The sequence below is a fragment of the Puntigrus tetrazona genome, chromosome 24 (assembly GCF_018831695.1).
Source record: "Puntigrus tetrazona isolate hp1 chromosome 24, ASM1883169v1, whole genome shotgun sequence".
In the NCBI taxonomy this organism is placed as follows: Eukaryota; Metazoa; Chordata; class Actinopteri; order Cypriniformes; family Cyprinidae; genus Puntigrus; species Puntigrus tetrazona.
The window spans coordinates 2,384,365-2,403,198 of NC_056722.1; the positions used below are offsets into that span (position 1 = coordinate 2,384,365).

The 18,834-nt window shown below is 36.5% G+C and overlaps 1 protein-coding gene across 5 annotated transcripts in view; it reads left to right on the forward strand.

The window, feature by feature from the left end:
- Nucleotides 1-18,834, forward strand: part of st18 (ST18 C2H2C-type zinc finger transcription factor) — a 65,390-nt gene that overhangs the window by 21,813 nt on the left and 24,743 nt on the right. For all 5 annotated transcript variants that reach the window (XM_043225622.1, XM_043225623.1, XM_043225620.1 and 2 more), the window contains exons 2-5: nucleotides 7,933-8,048; nucleotides 10,592-10,634; nucleotides 14,016-14,046; nucleotides 16,347-16,528. In XM_043225622.1, the coding sequence (XP_043081557.1) occupies nucleotides 10,592-10,634; nucleotides 14,016-14,046; nucleotides 16,347-16,528 (256 nt within the window). In that variant the 5' untranslated portion in view covers nucleotides 7,933-8,048. The remainder of the gene's footprint in view (nucleotides 1-7,932; nucleotides 8,049-10,591; nucleotides 10,635-14,015; nucleotides 14,047-16,346; nucleotides 16,529-18,834) is intronic.

The following is an 18,834-nucleotide window of genomic DNA, read 5'->3' on the forward strand; positions in this document are numbered from 1 at the left end:
CTCTCTCTCTCTCTCTCTCTCTCTGACTATGAGAATATGGGTTAAGAGTGTTCAGAATCCATCCTCTTTATTAAATCCTGGGGTTAAGTCAAATTTACATTTCGTTAAAGATTATTCATTTTATTGATGCACATAATCATGTTCAAGTTCCATCTGCTGGTCTGGGAAGCTTGTTTTAAACTCATAATGTGCCTTTTTTGACCTTTTAAGTATAAAATAGTGTGACCTCACTGTAGGGTCACAAATGAGTGTGTGTGTGTGTGTGTGTGTGTTTGTTTGCTTAGCTTATCCCTAGCAGTGCGCTAACTTATTCTTCAGGGGCATTTTAGGATGTTTTCTTTTGAAGAATTTAAATATCACACATAAAAATACTATAGAGATTTTTTTTTTCCTATTGGTTTATTAATTTATAATGAGTTTTATATAGAAGTAGTGTGTGTGTGTGTGTTGTTTTACGATTTGCTTGAACGGGGACTCTAGTTATTAGGATAAAATAAGGCAATTATGGGAGTTTATTTCCTACACTAGACATTATTTATCGTAAGCACCTTAAAAGCAAGTTGTAAAAACAAGTTTATGAGCAGAGTGTGCACGCATCCATTCTATTTATTAGGAGATTACAGAATGAGACTTGATAAATCCATGATCCTGATCCCTCAGCTCTTTTGGACATTTTAGTTAAATCAGAATTCCCCACTAGTCCTCTTTTTAATGCATAAAATACTTAGGCGCAACTCTTTCCAAACAAAGCTTACTCGGACTGGGAATTCCTATGCCAGAGGTAAATCCGAGTTAACATGGATTTAGACTGGCATGAGTTAAAGGACTAGAGTTTGTAATCCAGGTGGCCGGGGGATTTCACCACACACTGGCAAAAATCACTTAAAACTCCCCGAACAGCCTGAGCTGCAGTATCCGGCCGGAAACGATGACAGCAGAGCCGGAGATGTGCTGAAGCAGAGGTCCGTGCTGCCGCTGTGTGTTTAGATGCCAAAGAAGACGTTCCGGCGGGTTAGAGACCGGCTCCTTTGGGTTTAAACAGGGATTTGACACCGTTTGAGTCGAATATGTCGGTTTGTTCGACTTGAGTCTCAGCTTGTGTGTTGATAACCTTGAGCGCCCTCACATCTTATGCTATTATATATAGTATAATATACAGTATAGTATAGTATAAATCAGCTTTGATGTTTTATGCTAATTCTGAATATTTTATAAGTTACTTTTAAACAACGACTAAAAAAAAACTTCACACTTTAATATTTTCGACTGCATAAAGGAACCTAAATAATGACATTTAGTTGCCGTTTAAGTTTGTTAATATCTCATTATTATTATTATTATTATTATTATTATTATTATTATTCATTTTAAATCAATACTGCTATTATTATTAGTAGTAGCAGTAGTAGTAATAGTAGTAGTATCATTATTAATTGTATTATTATTTATTATAAGTAGGACATACATTCTACTTTAAGGGTAAACTTTATAATTATACACTTGTTGTTATTATTATTATCATTATTTATTTATTGTACTTTTGTAGAATTGAAATAAATTTAAATGAGTTGTAGTTTTAATCTTTTAGTATTTTTTCTCATGATTTATTTATTTATTCTCATCATTTATTTATTTGTTATTAATTTATATATATATATATATATATATATATATATATATATATATATATATATATATATATATATATATAATGTTTCTTACAAAGGAACTGAAATAATGGCAATAATTATAATTAGTTTTGGTTTTAATCGAATTATTCTTATTTTTATCAACAATTATGTATTCTACCTTAAGTGTAAAACTTGTAGATGTTTTTTGTCCTTATAAAGGAATCACATTAATCATAATTAGTTGTTGTTTTGATATTATTACATCGCCATTGTCATTTTTTAAAACGGCAAGTTTCTCAAAGTTTTAGAAAACCGGATTTTTTTCCGATTCGTTCCGAAGAAACACATCCTAAACCTGAAGTGTAATTCACCTCCGCTTGCGTTGCCAGATTGTTTTGGGGTTGGATTTCATAATCAGAGCTCAACACTGTCAGCGACCGCCAGTTTCCAAACATATGCCACGAAGGGCAACCTTTCCCTTTTCTCCCTCTCCGTCTCAGCCCACCCCAGCTGGAACAAGTGAGCAAACAGGAGGGACAGTGTTTGTGGAGGATGAAGAAGCCATGGTGAAGTGGAGTTGTTTAATGACAGGAACAGCTGACTCATTAGGCAAGTGCAGTGAAAGGTAATTAACCCTGGGAAAAGTACAGCTGCCATGCGAGCTGTTCATTTCAATCTTATTAGGAATCAGGAGTTTAAAGGGTCTTCTCCTTTCAAGCCCTGCCCGTGATATACTTTCCCCCCTCCCATGCTTTCCATTTTTTCCCCCCTTTTTTTTTTTTTTTTTTTTTTTTTTTTTTTCGGGGAACCCAAGGGCTTCAGAGCCTGGAGACCTGCCTTTTGTGCTCCAGGATTTAGATCGAATGGTAGCCACGGCTTCAACAAATTGCAGACCACCTGGTAGTACTCGTGCGTCCTCTCTATTGAGATACCTTCCCGTCCTGAAACAATGGGCCGGATCAGTGCTCGCTGATAACGGAGGACGGTCGTGGAAGTTGTCCCTGCTAACACCTGGCCGTCTCATTTTGGTTTCAGATGCCCTTTTATGCTTCCCCCGCACCATATTAAGGGAGGCCATATCTCGGCCTTTGAATGGAAGATGCAGAGACAATGCGGCGCAGTTGTTAGCATAAATAAAAAGTGGCTATTTGCATCGCTCAGTAACTTTTCCTATATATATCTTAGACCTAAACGATTTTTAATAAACCTTAATGACTATGAGTAGCGCTATCTGTTCAGATTGGACTTTAGTAGAAAGGGAGAACTTCATATCTGACAATATTATTTAGATTTGTGTGTGTGTGTGTGTGTGTGTGTGTGTGTGTGTGTGTGTGTGTGTGTGTGTGTGATAATACTAAAGCAACAATTTGAAGGATTTTTTTTTTTTTTTTTTTTTTAACAATTCTGTTATTTGTTTTTATTCATAGCAGTGATACCACCTTTAGAAATTATTAATGAAGTTTTTTCATATGGATTGACTATGATTACTTAAAACTGAGTTATATTATAGTTATATTATATTTTTATTTTCTTTTTCAGAAATAGCAGTTAAAATATTTGGAAACAAGCCGAAAACACCAAACTTAAATACATTAATATGCAAAATATGATAGTTTTTATATTATATGTTTACATTTAATATATATAAATAATAGTAGTAACAACAAATATATTAATAATAATAAAATAATAATATTAATATAGCTTATTATATATATATATATATATATATATATATATATGTGTGTGTGTGTGTGTGTGTATAGTTTATTTAATTATAAAAAACTTTATAATTTATTATTGCAGATTTACCATTATGAAAAAATGTCCATTTAAAAATCTAATTTTTATTTAAAACATTTAGCTTCTGTTTTCAAATCAGAAAGTTGAATTCTAGTGCGCAACACCTAATATTTTATGCTTTTTTTTTTTTTTTACATTGTAATGAGTCACGATCTAAACCTGTCAGCAGTAAAGTTGTTGTATTTAGTCGCCGGGAGTATTTGATGTATTTTTGCGCTCCTCCGCACGACTCTAAAGCCTGTGTATTTATTTTATTTGGTCACTTTTGCAGAATTGTTTGCATGAGCACGAATCTCAGCGAATGCCCATTTTCATCGCAAACAAGCTTTTCCGTTTTTTTTTTTTTTTTTTTTATCATCTGCGTTTGCTGGCAGATTTCTCCTAGAATAATTTATCAGATGAGAAATGCTTTAAACAGTTGGAAACAAGTGTATCTTTGAAGTTACTCCCACATTAGACCTAGGGACAGATGATGCACTTTAAGGTAATTATACTGAAACTAATTATGCTTGCCCTAGAAAGAAAACATAGCCTCATATTCCAGGAGCTAACAGAAGTTAAAATAGCAGCTTTTGAGTTCTCAGATTTCACAGTTTAAAGTCTCTGGCATGAACTAGACGGAGACTGATATCTCGCGTTTACACACACCCGCCCCTTCTAATCTCGAGCGCCTCTTTTCTTCCCCGTCTTTGTTTTGATGCAGAAGGCCTAAATAGTGTGCTTTTTTATCGCCGGGGAATATTTATACGTGTTTTTTAGATTCGATTTCGACCCAATCTTCGAGGTGCGTTTAATGAATTTTTCGACTAATAACGCGTAATGGATTGCGCCCGGCTCCGCCCAGTTTGTTTGTCTCACACCTCCGCTCGCGTTTTATTTCAAAGAGCGTGTAAACAAAACCCCCAGCCGCCCTTTTCCCGATTCGCATTCAGTCGCAATTATTTTTCTTCCTTTCTTCTTCTTTTCCCCCTTTTTTTTCCGGTTACAGTAAGGCGTTCGGGCGCAGGGGGAAAATGAAAGCAAAACGCCGCTATCTCTCGCTTTGCGCTTTATTACGCCGCAACCGAAAAACACTTAGCATGTAAAATGAATGTGGAAATTATTCCTGGGGTAAACTATAAACACACAAGTTACCCCTCCCGCCCCCACCACCATCCTCCTAGATCAGAGTGTAATTGCCAGTAATCAGGTCTGTTTGCAGCTGATAAAACCTCTCTGAATGCGTGGAACCCTCTTTGTATGATGACTCAATTACGCCCGAAGTGGCTCATCAAACCTGGACCATCAGCAGCTTTAATAAATAAGGAGGCACAAACTTGCTGCAGGCGCATTGTGATTCCATTCATTCCATAATTAAATCCATTCCTGGCTTAACCCTTTTCCAGCCAGACGCCACAGACGAACAAAAAGCGGGAGGGAGAGAGATAGAAAGAGAGCGAGTGACCTTGCAATGAGACCCTGTGTCTTCATAACTCTCTATGCGCGATACGAGCACAGACAGGTGATATGGAGAGAAAGAGAGAGAGAGAGAGAGAGAGAGGGGAGAAGAAAACGGGGAAAGGTGATTGGAAGGAGAGAGGGAGAGAGAGAGAGGAGAGAGGGAGAGAGAGGGGAGGTGTCTGGGTGGAGATAGAGCTGGAGGTCTTTATTTATTCATTGTTTAGTGCCACATAGTGCTTATTCCGTAATTACACTGAAAGTACAATCTAATCATAACAGTCATTCAGGAAGGACAAGGGCACTGAGTGCGCTTCGAATGTTTGCTACGCTTGTTTCTTTCTGATTTTTCACCCTCTGTGGTTTCGCAAAGTCTAGATGCAAGCGAAAGAGGACTTTGAGAAAAAAAGGAGTGTTGTAAAAAATTGGGCTGAAAAGTTTATCGACATATTCTGGTTTATTTTTGCTTTTTTTTTTTTTCATGAAAAAGTGTCGACGTCCATGGGAGAATTGTTACAAGCCATTGTTAATTTTTTTTTACTTGTAATATATATATATATTTTTTTCTATGCATATCTAACTCTTTTAAATATTATTATGTAAATATTTACTGTATAACATTTACTAAATTAGACTACTTTTATTTAAGCATCTTGCCAAGGCAACATTTTTAATCATAAAATACAAAAAAATATAAAAAAATCAACTATAAGAATATTATTATAAAAGCTATGTAGTTATCCAAATATAATAATTACACATGCAAAAAAAATTACTTAATTACTAAAACTTTAACTTACGTTAAGAAGATGGACAACAACAAAATCTAATAAAAAAAAAAATGCTACTTTAATGATACTAATATTTTGTTTTATTTTTCTAACACTTAACCACATTAATTTACTGCTTTTATCTCCAATAATTTTGCCTTATGTCTAACATTAAAAATAGCACGTCCGTGACTCTCATCTGGTTACTAATAACCTAAAACGAATCCGTAAACTAAATCTAACCCTCGGTGAAATATAAGTTGTGCGTAACTGTGTTTGTTTTCGGTGCTAATCAACAGGATACCACAAGTATTGTCTCTTAACTTGTAATTTAACCCGTGCCGTTATAAAGATAAAGATGATTTGAGGTTTGATTACTAGCGGCCGTCCCTTGAGCGGTTAAATCAGATGAGCGATTGTGATGCTGATAACAAACGTAATTACCATACGCATTGTGCACTTGTCTGTTTGTTTGCCTTGTTTTTCGGTGACGCTAGCATTCATGCGATAAAGAACAGAGAAAATCATAGCGCGTGTGCGTATCTGTTTTGACCGCAAAATGTCACTCATTTTTTTTTTCTCCCCGGCTAAGAAATTGCGCGTGTTAACACTAATCTTCTTTGTACGCGTGTTTTTAAGGGTCTCCGTGTCGTTTATTTGAAACGCATCCCGCCCATTGATGCTCGGAGGCCGTAAAGTGCAACTCTCAGACGGGGCTTTGAGAAAAAGAGCAGATGGGTTAGGGCAAAGAGCACCGGCCGCATACACACACACACACACACACACGCGCGCGCACGCAGACCGAATCAGGAAGCGCTTTCTCCTCGGAGACCGCGAGGCCATGCACATTAGCGGCCCGGCCCTCAGAGGGGCCGAGAGAAACCCCCTTATAATGATTCAGCAGATGACGGGCCGCTCGAGGAGTGGGCCGTCTTTCTTCTTATGCTAATGAGGGGGGCCCCTCCTCGTCCCCGGCAAAAGATGCTGGGAGTTTTTAGCCATAATTAACACAAAGCTCTCTCTTTCTCTCTCTCAAAGCCAACAGGCATGAATGGCTCACCAATAGCGGAGCTCAGGCGTTGTGTAGCGCAGCGTTTAAATTGTCCCGATGCGCGCAATCACACAAAACTCTTCCCGGATTAACCATATTAATTACACACGAGCTATTTGATTTCTGTCAAGCAATCAATTTGCATCTTGTTAAGAAAGCCACATGAGGTCTTGTCTGTTAATTCGCTCCCAGGTTTCTCCACGGCGCCGTTTCTAACGTTCACAGTTAGTGTTTCTATCCCGACAACTCCTAAATGCAGTCGCCCAAGCGGAAGCGAATTAAGAAATCAGCTGCGTGTCTCGGAAGAAACCTAAATATAACGAAAGCGACTAAAGCAAACGGACTATGTCGACTTTTTTGGAGTGCTTTTTATTTTTTTACGGCAAGTGCAAACATATTAAAGTAAAAACTGTATTTTTTTTAGGTTTTGTTATTAATTATATTATTTAATATGACTACGGCAACCTGTGTGCGTTGAGTTACACTGATTTTTCACAGTTTGAAATGTTTTAAAACGCATTTTATTAATCATAATATTTTGTATAACTAATGCATTGAGTTATAGTGATTTTTAACAGACAGAAATCTGTTTTAGACTAAATTTGAATGTTTTACAGTTTGCTATTAACCGTATTATTTAATATAACCCAGGCAACCTGAGTGCATTGTGTTACGATGATTTTTAACAGGTGAAAATATGCATTTTTTTATGCGTGTCAGTAATCATATTATTTAAGATCACTAAAGGAGCCTGAATGCAGGAATTTAAAAAGTAAAGTAAAAACGGCACATTTTCATGCTTTATAGTGTTTAGTTTATCATATGATTTCATTTTACCAACCTGGTTTAAGTTAAAGTTATTTTAGAGTAACAAATGCTTATTTTAATGTTTTATACCATGTCATTAATTAATATGACTGCGTTTGTATGCACATTTTAATGTTTTATCATTACTTATATTATACAATTAGATTAAAACAAAATACAGTGATCTTTAACAAGCACTAATGGTTTTTTAAAGGTAAAACTGCACATTTGAAGGTGTCATTAATCAGAAATGTCTACATAACCGCCAATTTTATTTATTTATTTATTTATTTATTTTGCGAACATGTTTTGACTCAAGGACACATTTGTGATGTAAAAATTGATTTCACACTAGCGATTCAAAAATACTCTGTAAACACCTCGAGCGTAATTCAAGTTGTCACTGACATCTTTTGTCGTTTTTTGCCCTCAGAGCATGAATGTCACACTCACATCTTAGAACAGCTGAAGAAACGTGTGTGCAGTAACCAGAGCGGCCCGTGGGGACCTCGCAGAACATCTTATTCATCACAGGCCAAACAAACGAAGGTAAAATTAGTCGTCGTTTCTACAGAGCTGTCAGAGTACGTCCGGGTGGAGTTTATACGTTCTTGTTTGCACGTGGACTCCTCTTTTTTTCATGCTTGCGTGTATTTACATGCTGCTTAATCATTTATGAAAATATAAAAAATATCGCACCAAACAGCTAAGGATGTTGAATGCAACATCTGTTGTTTTAAAACTGCATAAACGTCTACTAAATTTGCCCGAGCACTTCATCTAATGTTGCACTTCTTGCTTTATTTTATTTTATAATTGCATATAATGTTATCTAATTTTCTTTTTTTTTGTCACTTTTTAGACAATAACAATGAAAATGCACTTACAATTAATTTTTTATTTTTTTTTGATCGATTCCCATTTTAAGTGCTATCAACGCATTTTTTGTTTGCTAAAGTTTCAGTGTTAAAAAAAAAAATTACGTGTGTATTTTTCATACGATGCATAATTGTTCAAAAACAGCCTTTTGTTCAGAAATCCAAATGTACTCTCGTTTAAATGAACTGGTTTTTATTCAAATCCAATATATTATTTGTGACCCTGGACCACAAAACCTGATCTCAAGCGTACATTTTTTGAAATTGAGGCGTATACATCATCTGAAGGATGAGTAAATAATATTTCAGTTATATTATAATTATAATTATAATATTTCAGCACAGTCAGAGATAAATATATTTGGAAATCTGGAGAAAATCGAAATATTGACTAAATTAACTTGAAAGCTGTCCAAATTAAATTCTTAGCAATGCATATTACTAATCAAAAAGTAAGTTTTAAATATCTTCACAGAACATGATTTTTACTTAATATCCCAAGGATTTTTGGCAAAAAAGAAAAAACATCATTTTGACCCATACAGTGTTTTTTCGGCTGTTGCTGCAAATACACCCCAGCCACGTTTAATATGAATAAATGTGATAGTTTCAGTTGTCTGACAGTGTTATAAAAAGTTATAATTCTACTACATTACAACTTATTTGCAGTTTGTCTTTTGAACCACTTGTGCCATCCCTTACGAAGTTGTTTGGGTTCAAACCCAGCTCGCACCCGGGCGCTTGTCGACATATGGTTCGGTTTTGCGAGGTGGTGACGGTGTAATTTAAGGGATTGTTAGCAGCCAGCTGTTGCCCGTTCGCTCTCTCTCTCTCTCTCTCCTCCTCTTATCGAAGTTTCCGCTCGGAATATGAGAAATATCAAATTACGTAAGCCTTCAAACCTGCGTCCCCTTTTGTTGGGGCTAATAAAAGACTTCTTTTCGACTCTCCCGGCGACACAATAGCTAAATCGGCGAAACAAAACCCGGCCCTGTCGGTTTTTAATAGTTCGTGGCTTTCGAGAGGCGTTCAGGAAAGCCGGTTCCGGAAGCGACGGGCCACTTCTGGCGCGGCGTGCGTTAGCGCGAGTCTGTGTGTACACGAGCGAGCGAGTGTAATGAACTAATCAGGTACATTAGTTTTTACAGAATGTAATCTATAGTGTTTGGGAGTTGTTTGTCTCAATAGGGGCCCCCAGTAATCAAAAGTAATGAAGCTATTACGCGTCGGGAGCCGAGAGAGGGCCGGCGTGGCATTAAGAGTGGGCCACATAAAAGGTTTATTAAAGGAAATTAAGGTCCATCAATGCCACACCTGCTCCCCCTATTATAAATGTATGACAGGTCAGTGGCTTCAATCACAACAGCCAAGCCGAGAGAAGGGGAGATAGGAGTCATGTTTCCCATTATAAGCGAAGTAACAGCCCAGCCAGTGACTCACCGAGCTCACCAGACCCTCCGACCGCTATAGAGCGCCATCAGCCCAGAATAATTACATTTAATAGGTTTTATTTGGGATCAGCAAGGCACTGCTGGCAGAGAGAAACCGAGAGAGAGAGAGAGAGAGAGAGAGTGAGTAGGTGCTGCGGTATTAACAACTCTTTTTGTCTAAACACACTCACACACACACACACACACACACACACACAACTACTTTTGTTTGTGGCTGGTTTTTGCATTATTATATTTGCGCTCGCCCCTGTCTCACCCTCTTAAAAGTGAAGGCCTGTCTGGCTGTTCTCTCGGCGCTGGCAGTTCGTCGCTGTAGTTTCTAAGTCAATTAAATCGAGCCAAAATACGAAGCGCGCCGCACAATGCACGTAATGAAGCTGATCCCCTTTTCATTCGTCGTAAAGTTCACCGACCTTTGCGTTCGACGCTCCGCCGAGTTGATTGGGCCGGGGTTTTTACTGCTGTTATTTACTGTAAGCTTCGAAACTTTCTTTTGCAAGCCGCGAAGTCGCGCGTTCATGCAGGTGCGCTTGTTTCGGGGAAATAGCGAATCAAATGCGCGCGGTGCGATAAACTCTTTGCGTGACACTAATCTGGCTTACTTGTTAATAACCTAAACTGACAGGAACTTAGCCGTCACTCTGATGATGAGATCCTGTTGAGATGAGTTATTAAACAGGATTATAAATCTCTGAAATTGAAAAGTGCTATTTGTCATTAACTTTCTGCTTTTTTGTGTTTTTTTTTCCCTTTATCTTTCCAGATGGAGTCTGACAGCGAAGAGAATCGCAGTGAAACATGTGATGGTGAGAGCTTTAACGTAACTAACAAATGTATCAAATAAAATTAGAATCGGTGTAAAATATGTATAAAAAACGAATATATATTTTATACAAAATTTTATAATAATAATGTAATATATAATAATAATGTTTTATATCTCAAATCTAGTTCAGTGTTTTTATAAGTTAAAATCTATTGAAGTAAAAAATACTATTTAATATGACTAAATCAATCTGACAATAGTAAGCAAATACATTTGAATTAATTATATTTTAATGTTCAAATCAAGTGGCTGTACCTTGTTTTGATTTTTATTTTTAGTTTACTCAATATTATTATTATAATTATGTATATTGTATATTTATTTTGTGTGTGTTGTGCATACTGTCTATATATTTGTGAGTTACCAATTATTTATATTCAAATAGTTAGAACTGTCAACTTTTATTTACTTATATATATATATATATATATATATATATATATATATATATATATATATATATATATTTTTTTTTTTTTTTTTTTTTTTTTTTAATTAACATTAACTTCTGATCTGTTTAGTATTACATACATTTTAATGATGTAATAAGTGTTTCATATAATTTTAAAGATGTAAAACTCATTATCTCTGCAACACAACACACACACACACACACACACACACATATATATATATATATATATATATATATATATAGATAGATAGATAGATAGATAGATAGATAGAGATGGATAGAAAGATAGATATAGTATTATATCTATTATATATACCTAAAATCTTGTGAAGTAAAAAAAAGTATTTGGTTCAAATAAATAACTTTATTTTAAAATAACATTTATTTTTTTACATTTTTTCTTCATGCAGCATGATTATCAAAAATCAGCATTGAATATACATGCGTGTACTGTACACGTAAAGCTGTATAACCCATTACCTCTGCAACAAAATATTTATTTTAAGCGCTTGTTATGAAACATAATCTCTTACCACTCTTTAGAGTGCATTATCGGTTTGTGTGAACGTGCAGGGATGCATTATATTTGAGTTCACACAAACAAGGTGAACGCATTTCCCACAATGCCTCAGCGCCGGCCTTCCGACAGGATGGTTTCCTCACGTGTGCACGCGCACCCTTTTCCTACGCACATTTGATCTGAAGTGTTAGTTTAACGGTCTCACATCAGATCTGTCAATTTTAATATTAATCCTCTTTAGCTGGAGAGAGGTGCGGTTGCCGCGGCGATGCATTATGCAGAGACAGTGACTTCATTATGTGGCAATATTCTTTCAAACGAGTTAAGGAGGGCGTCGTGAATGGAAAGAGCGGCTAAAGCATGACAGGGGACATCATTATTCAAGTGTTTAGAGCCGCGTACTGTACCTCTCATGAGCGCCTGGCCCTTTAATGCGCCGGTAAAAATTCATGATGGTGTTTTATTGAGTCTTCACCATGGGATTGAGGTGAAGCTGCGAATGAGACATTCTCTCCCACTGACACACATTCCTTCTCTCTCTGCCTGTCTCTGCACATCTCGTGAGACTAGGTTCACAGCGAGGCTTTGAATACATCACGTCGTCAGAGCTGCGATTGTTAGACGCTCTTCAGTAAAGCCAACCAGCTTTTTTCCCTCCAAATCCAGACACGTGTATCGTCTTACGCTGCGTAATTGCTCATTTCGCCCCCAAAGAGGAAGTTCTGCGCATCCTAAACATGCTTTATGAAATACAAAACAATTCATCGCTGTCGGAGAGCATTCATTTTACCTTGCCTTGTTTAATCTCCAAGACTTGTTCAGAGCCCCTGAAGAAATACGGTGATGGGAGGAAAGATTGTGTTTCGATGCTTTTGTGTTCGCTTGCGAAACCTTCGCTTTCTCTTGCAAATACGTTGCGCTCCCCTGAGAAACTTTTGTTTGCTTGTAAAACTTTTTAAGGAAACTTTTCTCTCTTCTCTCTTCTGCAACGTTTTTGGGGGGGGAGTGTGAAAATTTAGTGAATTTATTTTTCGAGAGAATGTAATATTTGCAGTATTTTTCTATATTTTTGCAACATAACGCAAATGTTCCATAAGAAAACGTGTTTTTCAAATTTTTGGGGGGAAAGATTTGGCTGGAAATGCGAATATTTCATAAATAGAAATGTTTCGCGAACGAAAATGTGAGAGAACGCGAATTTTTGTGGGGAATGCAAAACCGGGCTAGAAAACAAACGTTTTGCGAATACTTAGCAAAAGATCGCAAATGTTTTGCGCGAGAATGCAACTTTTTTTATGATATTGAAACGATGCAATTGTTTCGTAAGACAATGTTTTTTTTATGGAATTCAAAATCTTTATAGAAAATGCAAATAAAAACACGTTCTTTCCTGAGAGAACACTTTTTGCGAGCGAATGCAAAATGAACGTAAGCGTAAAGATTTGGCTAGAAGATATGTTTTTGTGATAGAATGCAAAGTTTCTCGGACGAACGCAAGCATCTTGTGAGAAAATGCAAATGTTCTGTTAGAGAACACAGATGTTTTGCAAGGGAATAGAAATGTTTCGCGAAAGATGGCAAATGTTTTATGACTGGAATGCAAGCTTTCTTTAGGGGACACAAAACTGAGAAAATGGAAACGTTTCACGTTTCAAGAGAACTCAAAATTTAAATTACCTGATTTTATTCAAGTCAAAAAGATACAAATTAAATACTGAAAATGATCTATAATAAAATAAATACATTTTATAAGACCGTATTACTTTGTATTGCACCAGCAAAAGTCATATAATAAATCATCGCTTTATAGACGACAATGGCACATTGTTTTTTTTGGGCTTGTAATGATAACTGAACTAGTTGCTATTGGCTATTGACTGTTTGACAGTCAGAACTACTTCCTAAAAGAGGCATTACCCAGAATGCACGACTTTAAAGGGATGATTTCGGGATCATTTTCTTCCTTTGCGTCGTTCCAAACCTGCATGACTGCATGCATCCCTCATCCGTGTGATTTATTGCTTTTGCTGGGCCGTTGTTTACCCATCATCACTGCTTGAAATCTTAGCTAAACCGGGTCAGCTGGACAAGGCCAGATCCTCTCGCGCGGTTTAAAAACTAGCGAAGCCTTATTTGCATCTCTGCGTTTTGTTTGGATTTGCATCTTTTTTTTGCTACTATCCGTAACTGCAATTTCGAAGAGCAAAAAGGAGGTTTATTTATGTTTTGTATGCCACACGAGCCGCATCCTCAACATAAGCGTCTATCACCGAGTCACCGGGAGCCTTCGTCATTGTGTCCATCTGAGTGTGACATTAAAGCGAGAGGTGTGTGAAGGATCACAGGCAGGTGCTGGAGGGCCCGGTCTCGCTGGTGGAAATGTAAACACGCGTGTTTACTCTTTCTCTCTCTTTTTCTGTTTGCAGTTCTGCCTGACTGCATCGCTGAGGCGCCCAGGTAAGCCAGAGTTCACTACCTGCTTCCGAGTGTCAGTTTATGGCTTTTCTGATGCCTTTTACAGCATACGTGTAGCTGTCAAAAGTTGCATGCGAGACTTCGGCATTTTGACGCTATAAAATAAAATCGCTGGATGCAAACTATTAAACATGTTTGCACGCAAATCTTGCTCTGTGGCTTTTATTCTGGTGATTTTCATTGGCTGAATGAAGTCAGTTCATTTAGTGCATTAACTATGAAAATGATACACTAAATCAACTGTGAGCATCAAAAGTATAAAGGCCTTTAAAATAAAGCTTGTGTATCTTTCTTTAAAATAAAAGTTGCTTGATTTTGTGTTTTTTTATGCTTAATTTATATTATAAATTTATTAAATATATTTATAAAATATATAAATTCACACTAAAAGTGTTTGGGGTGTCTTTGTTTTTAAATATTATTACAATAAAAAATATATATTTTCAAATGTAATTTATTCCAGTGATACAACATTTTTTGCATCATTTGCATCATCATCATACAGTCTTCAGTATCACATGATCCTTCAGAAATCATTTTAATATGCTGATTTGTTATTATATATGCTAATAATATATATGTAGCATTTTCAGAATTCTTTGAATATAAAGTTTAAAGAGCAACAGATATTTGACATATAATTTTGTAACAAAAGGTTTTAGTCACTTTTGGTCAAAATAATTAAATAAATGATTTAAATTAAATAATTTTTAATTGTTTAAAAAAATAACTAAAAGAACACTTCTGAACTGTATTTTTATAATATAGAATTCAATATTTTTATACATTAAGTATGATTTAAGTGACCAAATATTTTTTAGGAAATTTTTCACATGCATTTTTTTTAACGTCTTAATCTTAATGCAAGTGCATTTTGTGTCAAACGCTACACTAACCTTTTTTATGCTATCGGCCCACAGTAAACATTTTATTCTCTGTATCATTGCCTATTATGCAGCGTGATAGCTGATAATAGCAACAGATTTCTCATTGAAAATAATGAGCCAGTTCATGCTTGAGTGTTTTGGACTCTGTGTTCACACATAAGTTCACACATGAGGATCTGCGATGCTGATTTTCTTAGTCACATCTTGCAGGGAATTTAAGATGCTGCCCTGATGAGTTTTGTAACAAACTCATTGCCCCAAAGAGCACTAAATGCATTTCGCCACCCATTTTACTTCTGTGACATATTTTTTGTGTGTGTGTGTGTGTGTGAAACAGGGAGAAATTCAGGGAGAGGTTTGATTTGATCCATCAGAATTGATTGGATAGTGAAAAGTGGTCTCTTATAAGTGCTTGGAGGGGAGGGATTGAAAAATAAGAAGGCCAAAATGGATAGTCGGTTCAGAGGTTGAATTATGAGTGATTATATTTTTGTATTTGGAATAATGTGTTCCAAATAATCATTTACAGTAAGGCTAGAAATGTCAATTAAGAAACACTATTATTAATCAAATTTGTTCACACTACCATTCAAATGTTTGGGGGTCTATTTTCACTTATTTTTAAAAAAATTAAATACAGTGATCATTTATTATGTGATGCAAAAAAATAATAATAATTTTCAGCGTCATTACTCCAGTCTTCCGAGTCGCATGACTCTTTCAGAAATCATTGATTTGCTGCTCAAGAAAAATGTTTCATTATTAAAGTTGAAAACTGCTTAAAATTTTGGTGAAAACCATGACACTTTTTTTTTCAGAATTCTTAGAATTTTTACAGTTCTCAAACAAACAGAAAGTTCAGAAGAACTACAAATAGATTTTTGGGTAACACTTTATGTTAGGGCCTCTTAGCTAGATGATTATTAGCATGCGTATTACTACAATATTAATCACACTAATTAAACGCATATTAATGCCTTATTCTACATCCATAAACAATACCTGAACTTTACAACCACTTCACTAACCATTAATAGTGAATTAGTGTTCCCTATTCCAAAGTGTTAACGAAAGTTTTTACTGTCAAAACGTTTAATCCGTTAATGCATATAAATACTTATAATAATAAAAAATATACTGATCCTGAACTTTTGAACTGTAGTCAGGTAAACGCACATTTTATACCAAAATCTAGGACCTTGTAATGAGTTTTCTTTGGCTAAAAGAACCGTTTTTAGCTGTAAGAGTAAGACTGTCTAAGCAAAGCTTTGACCTCGGAAAGAATAAAAAACTCTCGGGTCAAATTGACCCGATCTTTGCACCTCAACCAATCACACGCTGGGTTGATCTGTGACAGGACGCATCCATTCAATGACCCTTGTGTTCTGCTTTCAGCTTGCATCTCGGAGCGGGTAAAAAGCGGGCGGCCGCAGAAGGGGCCCGCGGGGCGCCAGTCAACAAGAGGAAATCGCTCCTGATGAAGCCCCGCCACTACAGTCCCAGTCCCTGCCCCAGCGAGGAAGACCTGGCAAGCGCTCAGGACAAAGACGCGCCCAGGAACACTGACACTCCAGCAGGTAGACAGATGTCCTGTTGTTTTGTCTGTTTTGATGAACAATTGACGCTGAATTTTAAACTACCATCTGTTGCATTCATATATTTGTTTCCCTCCTCCTCCTCCTCCTCCTCCTCCTTCGTCTCCTCTCCTCCTCCCTCCCCGCATCCGTCTCTTCTCCGTCCATCCCGGAGAAATTCGCGACAGTCGATTCCAGTTTTTTTTTTTTTCGTTTTCATGCATCCGGTGTCCAGATTAAGGCGATTTCCTGCGCTCGACTTCTTTGAAACCCGGATTAAAAACTGGCGGCGGCGTTAAAGTAGCTGCCGCCGGGTTGATTATGCAGCCTGGAAAAGTGCTTTTTTATAAGCAAGTGTGGTTGCTTGCATAATTATGCAAATAGGGTAACTGAGAATAGAATGCACCAAATTATATTGTGCCTCGTTGACAAAAGAGAGTGATCATACACTCCACCAACAAAACATTTTTGGCAACGAAGGCACGGAAACGTTAAAGTCGATATTACGTTTTAAAGCAGTCTCCTTTCTAGAAACAAAATGCTGCCATTTCCTAATGAATCAAATTATGAGCATGTTGGAAACAATACCCATGCTTTACATGTGTACCTCCACACCCCTATAATCTGCACTTATTTGGTATATTTTTAACGATGTAACCAAGCAACAAACGTAATTGTCCCTTTCGAAAGCTTTTGTTAGACCATCGAACGCAGCCCAAATATACATAATTAGGCATAATGTGCGCGGCTCATTATTGGACACATGTGGGTTGTTAAATGGACAACAAAATAGCTCAATAAATTGAACAGCATCATTGGAAATGGAATTTATTTGTTTCTCTGATTTCATATTACCCACAATAATCATAACCTTTCCCCCCCCCCTCCTCGTTCTTCGAATTTGTAGTATTATTTTTCTAAGTTGCAGTAGGAAAATCTCATTTGTCATATTTCCCTGCTGTCTTGCAACATGTTTGCTTCGCGTTTTGCCAAAGTGCACTACTGAAGAAGTGCTGGTGGTGGAAAAGCAAGAAGAAAAAAAAATAAAAAAATCAAAGACATAATGTGCGGGGTGTGACTGGGAGTGGATGGCGACTGGGACCGCAGCGGAATTAATGGATCTGTAGGGGACGAGAGGGGTATGTGAATTTCAGGAGGGAAAAAGGGAAAAGGAAAGGCAGGGGAGAAATTAAAGGGGTGTAAGGCTTCCATTTGGTGCTGTTGTGTGTGTGTGTGTGTGTGTGTGTGTGTGTGTGTGACTCCAGCCAAGCTTCTGGTCTCCATACACACAATGGTAATGGTTATTCTGGAGTATAAACCATTCACCTGTTCCAAAACACAAACCACTCTCTGCATCCAAGCATTTTTCGCCCTTGTTCGCTCCAGTCTTTTTTTTTTTTTTTTTTTTTTTTCACTGTTCTGTATTTTTTTTTTTTTTTTTGGTCAGGGCTGTATCTCCATCTGGATGGCAGAGAACTCCTAATCATCTGCTCTGTTAATTGTGTCTTAGCATAACTGGCGAACTTTTCATCTGCGCTGGACCGCTTTGGGTTTTCACACCTCAAACTGCTGACAAAAGCGACAAAATCGGACGCTTTTAAGTGCATTCACTGTGGAATCTATTTGGTTTGTGCGTCCAGATGCTTCGTGTTCCTGCTTGTTTTTGCATTATTGGTGGGCTGCTGATTCTCGAGATCAGAAATTGAAAAAAAAAAAAGTTTAAAGTAAAATCTTTATGCTTTGGTGCGACCAAATGGTGCAACCATTTTTTTCCTTTCACTCTGTACGGGCCAACACCATCAGATACGAACATTATAAGTACTGTTATTTTGGATATTAATAATAAATGGACCATACAACTATGATTAAGAGTAAACTGAGACTGCAGGATGGTCTCAAACTGATTTTTCGCATTTTGAAATGTCAGTAGCATCTCATGGACAAAATATTCACATTAAGTCACATATGTTTTGTAGTCATTTTGTTTTCTGGAGTTCCTATAATAGCACATGAAAAAATAAAGCATGCAGGATGAAGACTAGCCTGATTTTTTAGTATTAACAATTTAAAAGCTTTGTGTCAACGCTTAGGACTTTTGTCTCGAAAATTTGTTAACTTTTTTCTGAAAAATTATGAAGTTTATACTTGAAATCTGTCTGTAAGGTAAGAAAAATGCTTGTAATTTAAAGGGAAACAAGATTTTTTTTTCGAGACCAAAATAACATTGAATGCACTTAAAATAAAATAAATTGAATGCTCTTTGTTAATGTTTTATTTCTTATTTTCTCATTTTGACATTTTTAGCATTT